Genomic DNA, 9,774 nt, shown 5'->3' with positions numbered 1-9,774 from the left:
AACTGTGATTGGTGGATATATGCTACTATGTGCCTAAATTTAACAATTAAATTCAGACCACTAAGAGTGGTGACTAGTTTTTAAAACTCTGAGAAAATCCTTCTATGTCCTCATTTAGGACAGTATAACAAAATTGTCATTTTCAAAACTTGTGCTTTTGACTGATTACTCTGTAAACATTCTGAGTTTAAAATTAAGGGCTTTGTGATGGGGAAAAAGAGTCTTACTAAAAATGTGAATTTGAGGTCAATGTAAGACAGCATTATATAATGCTTAACAATGAAAAACTTTAAAAATTCTAAAATCATTGTTTGAATTGGATTTACTTCACTACTGCGTAGATTAGGGCAGCTTCCCAACCTTTTTTCCTCTTTCATGATGTAATCACTTTTCACAGTTTCATTTATAATTTTGCATACCGATACCTTCACTATTTATTTTGATATGACTGCTTTCATTTTGTCTAACATCATTATCCTTTCTGTCATAAGGTGTATTTATTAGTGACATTTCAATTGCTTTTTCTATATCTCTTTGGTACAACTTTTCACAAACGGAAGGCCTTACAATAGAAAAAAATCTCATGACGTTGTTGTATCACACATTGAAGAAATTAGTGTGTACATTGGATTACACAAGGCAAAGCAAAGGCTTATAAAGGATTATAGATGTACTATAATATCTGTGTAAAACAGCATGATGCCCTTTAGCCAAAATTAAAAATCTATTTTTGGGTCACACCTTCTCTCGCCTTTCTTCTCTTTGTTCATTTCCTTCTCTTTATGCTTCGCCTTCTTTGTTTGTGGTTCAAAATCAACTTCAAAATCATCTGAAACATATCATGAAGTCATAAATACAAAAACTTAGCAATTTAAAACAAGAGAAATTAGAACATACAGGCATGACATTGAAAAGGAAGTAAAGTATGGATCCCCGTGTATATTTATTGCATATCTACCAAATTAATAATCTCAACTTTTTCACAATAAAACAATGTAAAATGTTTAATAGTGCACTAGATCAATCATGCAGCCAGCAAATAATTATGGGGCCTACATTCACATTTGTTGCATCAGTATTTTTTTGAACAGTGTCTATGTAGGTACATGTAAACTGATACAATATAAAATGTACCCTTCTCCTACCTATGTAAACCAGAGTGTATAACCACATACTTTACTGTAAAACAGAGCAATTATATTTTCATTAATAGCTACGTAGCTATGAGATCACCGTATGTACAATACATTACCATCACTTTCACAATTGGAGCTCATATCAGTATAATTAACATTTTTTCTCCCTTTCCTGCAAGAGATGATGGTAAAAATAAAACATGAGTAAAGCTAAATGCTTGTAGATGTAGATCTTCAAGGCTCGAGCAGTCCTGAAAACGACTGTTGGTGTTGTTAATAATTGACATTTTGACATCCTTTGATCATCAGAGTCAAGTAACACACCAACAACAAGAATTCTTTTCAGGACTGCACAAAGCTGGACGATGAACATCTAAAAAATATAACATAATAGGCAATAAAAATTATAAATTCTAATATGAAAATAGTCCCTACTTTATTAATCACCAATATTGTCAACCAACAGTAAAACTTGTTTCACCCATATGCCATACCATAGTAGTGATAGTACAAATTGGAATCAAGTAACAAATTTTAGAATTCTTACCTTTTAGATTTTCGCTTAGAGGTCATCTTTAATGCATATTTACAAAATTAAAAAATATGCTATCAGAGAAAATACTAATGAAGTTAGGATTCAAGTTTAACTTCTCGTGGTTTTAACATGATTTTCATTATGTAGTTGAATAATCTTATAAAGTTTCGCGCGTTGGCGTCATTACACTGGATCATATCTCGTATTTGCAATGATGTTTACCATTGCACTATCATCAGGATGTGTAATCAACTCATTCATAATCTCCACTCTTTAGTGTGGAAGTGGATAAGAATTGAGTAGTTTGTAAATTGAACAATTTCAGAACATAATAAGAAATCATCTTCGATTAAAAAACAAGCTTTGGAGTGAGAAAACTATTGAAACTGCATTAGCACGAACTTCACAATGTTATTTGTTCCAAAAATGGTTCTCTACTTGAGTCAGTTGATTGAACCTTGTATCAAAAGCAGTTCAGCACAACAATCACCATACGCAATCAAATTTCGTAAGTTCGACGTAAAGGCATTTGTTTCATTTAACGCATTATTATCTCAAAATACTGTATTACTAGCAGTAATTTGCGGTGGCCCAGAGGTGCAATACACAAAAACAAATTCAAATACACAAAGAAAATTATAATATGCAAACACAATTTCAAATAGAGTCCTGTGACGTCTCGTTACCATGGCGCTAAAAAATGCAGTTCTAAGCAAAATATCTTATGCGAGCGCTTTGGACAGGCTTCCTTTGTTTTGAATGTCTAAAGCTTTAATTATCCAGTGTAATCCCACAAAAGACAATAAAAAAAAACAGGAAAGGTTAAAGGGTCATCCAAAGGATCAACTTTTGTTGAAGAAGTGTAAAGGACGCGGGTCAAACGGGCAAAATGGTTTACTGTTTTGCTCCTACATGTGGCCATTCGTCGGAGGGCAACACTTGCAAGTTCTTCGCTTTTCCAAGCGCTACAAAGCAGAACGACGAGTACAAGAGATGGGTTTGACTCATAAGGTACGAACTGATATTCAAAACGAATTCCTTAATCGGTGAAAATTTGATGAATTACGTGATTTTAAGTGAGATTTACGGACTCTATTCAAGTGAAGAGTTGACATCAGGACATGATGGAGAATCATCGAATACTGAATTATAGAAGCTTCAGCTAGTTGTCTTTTTAACGGTCGCTTTGTATTTTCCGTAGCCAAAACCTTAAATCTTAGTGTTTTGGAAGGTATAATCCATCAATTTTGAGGATCAAATTTTTATCACTTTAATGAAAGTACGACAGAACTACACTCAGCTACACCTAACCCAATTGTTTCATTGTAGTGTGGCCACAATTTCTAACATTGTTATAGCATTCACTCATGTTTTGCATGAAATTTTGTTTGATGACCTAATGACGTCGATTCCATCCCTGGAAAAAAACAAGATCTCTGCACCCTCCTCTTTCAGGCAATTTGAATCCTGTCGGATTGTTATAGACTGCACAGATATTGAGGTTGCTGCACCGGGATTGATGAGTCAGCAAAATGCCACCTATTTATCATACAGAGGAATGAATTCCTTTAAGGTAATAGTTGGTGTTGCACCAAATGGAGTCATTACTAATGTCAGTAATGGCTGTGCAACAGTCTGGACTCCTTAATCACTTGACAGCTGGAGATATGATTCTGGCGGACAAGGGTTTCCTTATCCAGGATGTTGTACAGAGAGTGAGGTCAAGAAAACAAAAGCTATAGCTAAAGCACGGAGTCATGTCAAAAGAGCCAATGCTAGGCTGAAAGACTTCAAAATTTTAGGCATCATTCCTTCGTATTTGTGCTGCTATGCTGACATTTTGTTTCAGTTATGGGCGGCACTTGTAAATTTGCAATTTCCTTTCATCAAAGAGGGATTGTGAACATATGGTTTTTGAGTAGTTTTATGCTTGAAGACTACATTGGACAGTTTTTTAATAATTATTGTTGTTCAAATAGAAATAAAATAATTTGTAGACTGAGGCTTACTTAGAAGAAAATACAGCTAGAGGTAGCATTCTAATATAACAGTAAAGGGATGATTTTACCTCCTAGGAATTGCAATATTTATCATCTGGTACAGCCTGGGTGTACATAGGGTGTCAAATTACATCACTGCGAGAATTCTTTTATCATGTTTAGGAGAACAGAAGTTAAAAAAAGTTTTGACATATGTTTTACAATGGATGACTTTTTGGAGATAAAAATAAAAGCAAGTACTGCCCACAGTTACCCTTGAGGAGTCTTTCTGAATATTTTCCATGAGCATCCCATCACTGTTATAAGGGAATTTCCCTCCCCCCCCAGGAAAACAACATTAAATGATGTACCATTTTTCCATGTCTTTTAAATACCATGTTATCCTTGTGTTTATTAATAAAAATGCAAATATGTGTATAGCCTGTTACCACAACTCCCTCACACCAAACTAGTAGTGGTAGGTCAATTTGAGGACTGAAAACCGACGAGTATCATTATTTTTTAAAACAAATCGTTTATTAACAAGCCTTTTTTCATTTCACTACTAGAAAAAATCTCGCCCTCGTGTTCATTTGGGCAACAAAAACAGTCTAAAACTTAATCTTGACATTTGACATTCACCGTCACTTTATAAACCTTTTGTTTCATTCTTGCGTGTACTTCTCCTCGTAAAACACTCTGCTGGTAAGTAAATGCTTCAATGTGATCTGACTTAAAGTGGTTTTCCCCCTTTTTTACATATTTCTCTTCTTCTGAGAAGAAAGAAAAAAGCGAAGCGATGGATAATGTCTCCATTTTGAATCGAATGGGGCGCTTGTTTGGAACTGAGATTTTTAACACCATGGAAACGTGACGTCACCACTTAAGGACTCTATGCACGAACACAAATTATAATATACAAAATTCATATCCGGTTAATTTGCCAGCCAAATGTGTTCTGAATTTACAAAGTTGCCGAAGTGCAGAATATTTTCATATTCTTATATTTTCGTTTTATTTCGAGAAAGTAAGATAAATACAAAACATTCGTGAGGTATTTATTACATTTAGCGTTCATGTATATGTTCGTATTATCTTTCCCGTCTGTTGGTAATGTGAACTTGAACACCATGTTTTGTACAGTATGCGGGAGTTCACTAAATACAAGCGGTAATTTTTGTGCTAACTGTGGGACGGATCTTCAAAAGTCTGACGAATCAAAGACCTTGCGGAATAGTGATCCATCAACATCAGCTGGGCCTTCTACTGATCCTCGTGCCACCAAACCTTTGACTTTTAAAGAGTATTTGGCAGATATTTCATTTGCCACTGTTGAGACAAGGAAGCGTCAAGATCGTTTTGTCTCCACGAAAAAGAGAAAGAAGAATGAGACTGTCAAGGTTTGTGATTATTACTACCTCTGCAAATAGGTCATGTCGATAATTATTTGAAGGATGGGTGATGGTAGTGAATAATTATAGTCAATGCTTGTTTTTATCTATTTATTAGTTATGTAATTCCCACCTATTTAAGCTGAAATATAAAATGCTGCTATAGGAATTTTGTTTTTTTTGCAGTCATTCGAATCAACACAATAATACTTTTGTTGCATGCTTTAAAAATCAGGCTCAGGTTTTCATGGAGAAGGATGAATAGTATTTTCCATTAAAATGTCTAATTATTTTTTCATTCTTCATGAAACATTTTGTGATGCCAGATCATGAACACTTAGTAACTGGATATTTTTTCCACCCCAGATAAACATTGGAATGATTGAGCTGGATGGGAATCATTTGAAAATTAAGCGAGACTCACTTCTTCCTATTGATGTAAAAAAATGTGATTCTCATGTAGTCATAAAAACTGCTTGGGTGGAGAAGCAACTGGCTCACAATAAGCAACTCCATGATGAAAGTTCCGAATGGGTTTTGTTGTACCCAGATATGGAGTTTTATATTTACCAGGCACAACAGAAACAATTTCTGTAGAAAAGTACAAGGAGTGCCTTGGCAGGCCATGCAGTAGTGTCAATTTGTATCTTTGCAAGACTTTGGATTATGAAAGTGAGGAGGTTTTCTATCAATTCTTAAAAACACTTTGTTAATGTGTAGGCAATTTATTAATGTTGACTAATACCTAATTATGAGCATTTAACAATCAAAGTAATTCTGTAAGGTCAAGTATATAATAATTTTTGCACCATTTGGTTAATTTTATGAAACTATCATGATACAAATAAAATTAAACACTTACTTTATAAGGAGCTAATATTGAATATTACACATTAATATTGTAAAAGATCAACATTCATTTAGATGTTATACTTGAGAATTCCAATATGAGTGCATAAGGAAATCAGCAAAAGTGTGTTATGCAACAATCTTTATTTAAATAAGTTACATATTTGATAAAAATACAAATATTTGTTTTGTAGTTGCTAATGAATTAGTTGATGATGTTGTGGAAGAGCAATTAGATTTGGAAGAAATCAGACTAACAAAGACTCAAAATGAATCATTGTGCACAGAACCACAGCTTGGAGAAGAATCACATTCCACAAATTTGGTTGGACCGTCATCTATTGATGATGCAACTTTAACACCACATGCACTGGAGAACCTCCAAAATTGTGATGCTTTTGAGATGAATACTTTCCAAGGTTTGTGAGTACTATATAGTCTACTTGTTCTTGTCTGTCTTTTTACGGAAAAGATGTTCTAGTTATATAGTATAGAAGAAAAATATCCACTAATTTGATGTTCAATTAATATTTCATGAAATGTTGATTGGGTATTGTGATGATTGTGCCATTAGGAATTCATTCAAAGAAAGTGGATGAATGGAATTTGAAAATAGAACAGTCAGAAATGTTGTGGCTTTTCACCCATCTTTACTATATTAAGTGTTGTACATTGCAGGTGAAAGTTCTGAAGGGGCTACTTTTGTCCCAGAAAGTATAGCAAATGAAGTTATGGAGCGAGAAGTGTTGCTTATTCATCGTTGTAATGTGAAAGCTGACTTGCTGCACTATTTTGAAAAAGGTGATATTTTAAAGAAGTGTGTGGATGTCAAGATGATAGATTCCAGAGGTGTCGAGGAAAAGGGCGAAGCAGTCTTTGTTGTCAGGGATGCATTTTCTCTGTTTTAGAATGAAATAGTTTCATGTTAGGCGAGGATGAACGAGTCCCAGTGATTCGTCATGACGTTTCCAGGGAGAAGTGGCAAGCGATAGCTAGAAATCTTGTGAAAGGTTACACTCAAGAACGCTGTTTTCGAATCAAAATTTCTCGCGTTTTCTTGTGCTCCTGTCTTTTTGGCGAAGATTATGTCTCAGAAGATATGTACCTGAGTTCCTTTATGAAGTATATTTCGACCACTGAGTCCAGTGTGGTTGAAAATGTACTATCTCATTCTCTTGCAGTTGATGATGACGATGTATAGGATTTTTTCACAGCGTTTAAGTGCAAAAAATCTAGCGTTTATACAGCGTTTGCCGTATAGCTTTTTCCCCTCGGTGTTTTGCCGTATAGCTTTTTCCCTCGGTGTTTTGCCGTATATAGGTTTTCCCTCGGTGTTTTGCCGTATATATGTTTTTCCCTCGGTGTATTTCCGTATGTATGTTTTTCCCTCGGTGTTTTGCCGTATATATGTTTTTCCTTCGGTGTTTTGCCATATGTATGTTTTTCCCTCGATGTTTTGCCGTATATATGTTTTTCCGTCTGTGTTTTGCCGTATAGCATTTTCCCTCGGTGTTTTACCGTGCATATCTTTTTCCCTCGGTGTTTTACCGTATATAGCTTTTACCGTATATAGTTACCGTAATGAAACGAATGAAATCACGTTAGACGAGATTGAAAAAGTTATTGACGAAGCTGACAGCTAAATTTTATAACAATCGTGCTCTTGTATTAATATAGTGCAAGATAAATTTTCAAAATTCTTTTTTAGGTTTCTATTGGTACGTATGTCTTGACTGTTTCACTGACGTAGTTGTCGTTTATTTAAGGTTCAGTTAAGTCAGTTTTAGAGTTTATTGACATCATTTAGATAGTTTTAGGTATACCTAGGGCTTGTCAAGTTTTAACTGTTGCAATTAATACATAACTTTTGAAAGCAATTCTCTTTTTTATTACATCGCCCATTGGTGTACTTACTTAGCCATTGTACGCAAGTGCTTAGATATTGGCGTCGGTTTTGTTTTTCTGCGAATACATGTTTTAATTTTACGTATGTTTTAGAAAATTTCTGAAATAACATCATTCAGCTTTGTTTTCTTTTTTCCATAGATTGTCTTTTCTTTCTCATTTTTTTTGGGCAATGTTTTCAATTCTTCAAAGTTATAAATCCTCGATCAATTTTGGTTATCTCGTAAGTAGATGAACAGTTAAATAGTGTTGTTTACCGTTAGATTTACATCACGTGACTGAATTGCCTTCTTCGTTGTTGTATTGTCGTACCGTGGTATTGTATCCTAAACACCATTTGCTATTTTTAAAATACCATATCGTATGAGGAACATTCTACATCGAACAATCTTAGAAATGTGCACCACCACTTCATCAACTTTTTGCATATAGTGTGCGTTATGTCTTTACAAACATTTGTGTAAATGCATGGTCTTTTGCACTAAGTTCTTTCCATGTGGATTTGTTTAGAACAGATGTTAGTCAGCAATAATGTCTTATGTGTATGTATCAAACTTGTACATAATGAGCACTATCATTGTGAACAAACGTAAAAGCAACGTAACACTTTGCGAAGATTTCTTATAAGTTTACAAGAAGGATTTTGTGTTTAAATTTTCTAGAATCAAATCACTATAAAGTAAATCCCATCCGCAGTAGTAACCATGCAAAGGATCTTGAGTGTGTTTTATTAATCTGTCATATAAGGTATTAAGAAGCGTCAGAAACTATCTTGGGAAATACTTACGTGCAAACCTCCACCTATATAGGAAATGTTACGCAAATACTACATTTACTGCATGATGACAAATTTCCGTACCTTTCATAAAACCAAATTGTTTATGACTATGTTTAATATTATTTGTTGGGCTCTAATATTTATATTGAGAATCCGCTTCCCGCCTGGCACTTCATTGGCAACAATACCTTTAACAAAAATATATGTATGCTAATACTTCAAACTAGAAATAGGTTTTAGTCACAGATTTAGATACGACATTTTAGTGCGCACAATTCTGAGAGTACTGCAGTAGCCTGCCCTTCCAAGTAAGAAGTAGGTAGAAATACTCACTCACTTTAACTTTTTCAAACGTAGTTCCTGTCTCATCAGCTGCCTTTTGTATTGTTTCATGTTTGTCCTTTGCCGTTGTATTCATTCCCTGATCGTAATAAGACTTCAAGATAGCTTTTTGCAAGTCAATTAATACTTCATACTGTATTCCAGTTGCCTCCATGTTGATATGGTACAGTGTGTCTTGTGCATGTCGTGTGTTGATGATATATAAATTGGTGCATATATAAATTAAATATGGCGTCAACAAGAACGCTTTAAGGATCTCCTACAACACAAACATGCGACGTTCTCCATTTAAGAAGTCTTGCTTCAGACGATTAAGAACATGCGACACGGGTGATGATTTGAATTTTTTTTAAAATCGGCTTTTTATGACAAACTGTTATTTGTAAATAGACGTCTTACCTACAGGTATCTAGAATTATTTGCAGGTAGTTGACCAATCAAAAGTGACATTGTTTACATAGTGAATAATGATGTAAGATAATTGCATGAAATGCATGATACATCACGATTGCGTGAAACGGGGCGAAAAGATGGAATTAGCTACTTCGTAACGATTGTTTTGCACCGGTTTCCATTAAAAAAATGCAAGCGCGTAAAAGGTGTTTCCGGTCGTTTCTGTCGCAAGGATAGAACTCTAGTCTATCTCAAACGATCGATACGCAAGGATCGTTTCTAACGTAAGGATCGCTTTTGTCGTTTGAGTTGAGCGTTTCCATATGATCGTCTCTGTCGCTTCTACAAATTGCAAGCGACAAAGACGATCCTTACAACAGGAACGATCATATGGAAACCAGGCTTTAAAGAGCAACATCTCATTAAAAAAATGAGTGAAAAGACGTAACATTAGAATCATATAATC

At 34.6% G+C, this 9,774-nt stretch overlaps 2 protein-coding genes across 5 annotated transcripts in view; one reads left to right on the top strand and one right to left on the bottom strand.

Annotated features, from left to right (window-relative positions):
- The window catches only part of LOC124454318, a 3,588-nt gene extending 1,709 nt beyond the window's left edge, over window positions 1-1,879 (bottom strand). For 2 of the 3 annotated variants that reach the window (XR_006951397.1, XR_006951396.1), the window contains exons 1-3: window positions 1,684-1,877; window positions 1,253-1,308; window positions 742-829 (exon numbers count right to left, since the gene is read on the bottom strand). Coding sequence is in view for 1 of the 3 variants with exons in the window: in XM_047005139.1 (XP_046861095.1) it covers window positions 400-562; window positions 742-829; window positions 1,253-1,308; window positions 1,684-1,709 (333 nt within the window). In the remaining 2 variants the exon portion in view is untranslated. Of the gene's footprint in view, window positions 1-383; window positions 563-741; window positions 830-1,252; window positions 1,309-1,683 lie in introns of those variants that run through there. The other variant, XM_047005139.1, reaches the window with a different exon arrangement.
- Window positions 1,880-4,609: 2,730 nt separating this feature from the next.
- On the top strand, window positions 4,610-7,187 carry LOC124454317. Of its 2 annotated transcripts, none has more exons than XM_047005138.1 (4): window positions 4,610-5,050; window positions 5,505-5,713; window positions 6,085-6,309; window positions 6,569-7,187. In XM_047005138.1, the coding sequence occupies exons 2-4, from the start codon at window positions 5,572-5,574 to the stop codon at window positions 6,796-6,798; spliced, it is 597 nt and encodes a 198-aa protein (XP_046861094.1). In that variant the 5' UTR covers window positions 4,610-5,050; window positions 5,505-5,571; the 3' UTR covers window positions 6,799-7,187. The 2 variants fall into 2 exon arrangements, with proteins under 2 accessions (XP_046861094.1, XP_046861093.1); XM_047005137.1 differs by having other exon boundaries at window positions 5,408-5,713.
- Window positions 7,188-9,774: the final 2,587 nt, after the last annotated feature.

The sequence above is a fragment of the Xenia sp. Carnegie-2017 genome, unplaced genomic scaffold (assembly GCF_021976095.1).
Source record: "Xenia sp. Carnegie-2017 unplaced genomic scaffold, XeniaSp_v1 HiC_scaffold_3, whole genome shotgun sequence".
NCBI classification, from domain to species: Eukaryota; Metazoa; Cnidaria; class Anthozoa; order Malacalcyonacea; family Xeniidae; genus Xenia; species Xenia sp. Carnegie-2017.
Note: the sequence above shows the minus strand (reverse complement) of the source record. Positions and strands in the feature narration are given on the sequence as shown.

What these genes read in the sequence shown, in the direction of transcription:
- LOC124454317 (XM_047005138.1), top strand. Translation starts at nt 5,572, where the DNA reads ATGGGTTTTGTTGTACCCAGATATGGAGTTTTATATTTACCAGGCACA. An exon ending in CAAGACTTTGGATTATGAAA is followed by an intron (nt 5,714 to 6,084) that starts GTGAGGAGGTTT and finishes TTTGTTTTGTAG; the next exon opens with TTGCTAATGAATTAGTTGAT. An exon ending in TGAGATGAATACTTTCCAAG is followed by an intron (nt 6,310 to 6,568) that starts GTTTGTGAGTAC and finishes TGTACATTGCAG; the next exon opens with GTGAAAGTTCTGAAGGGGCT.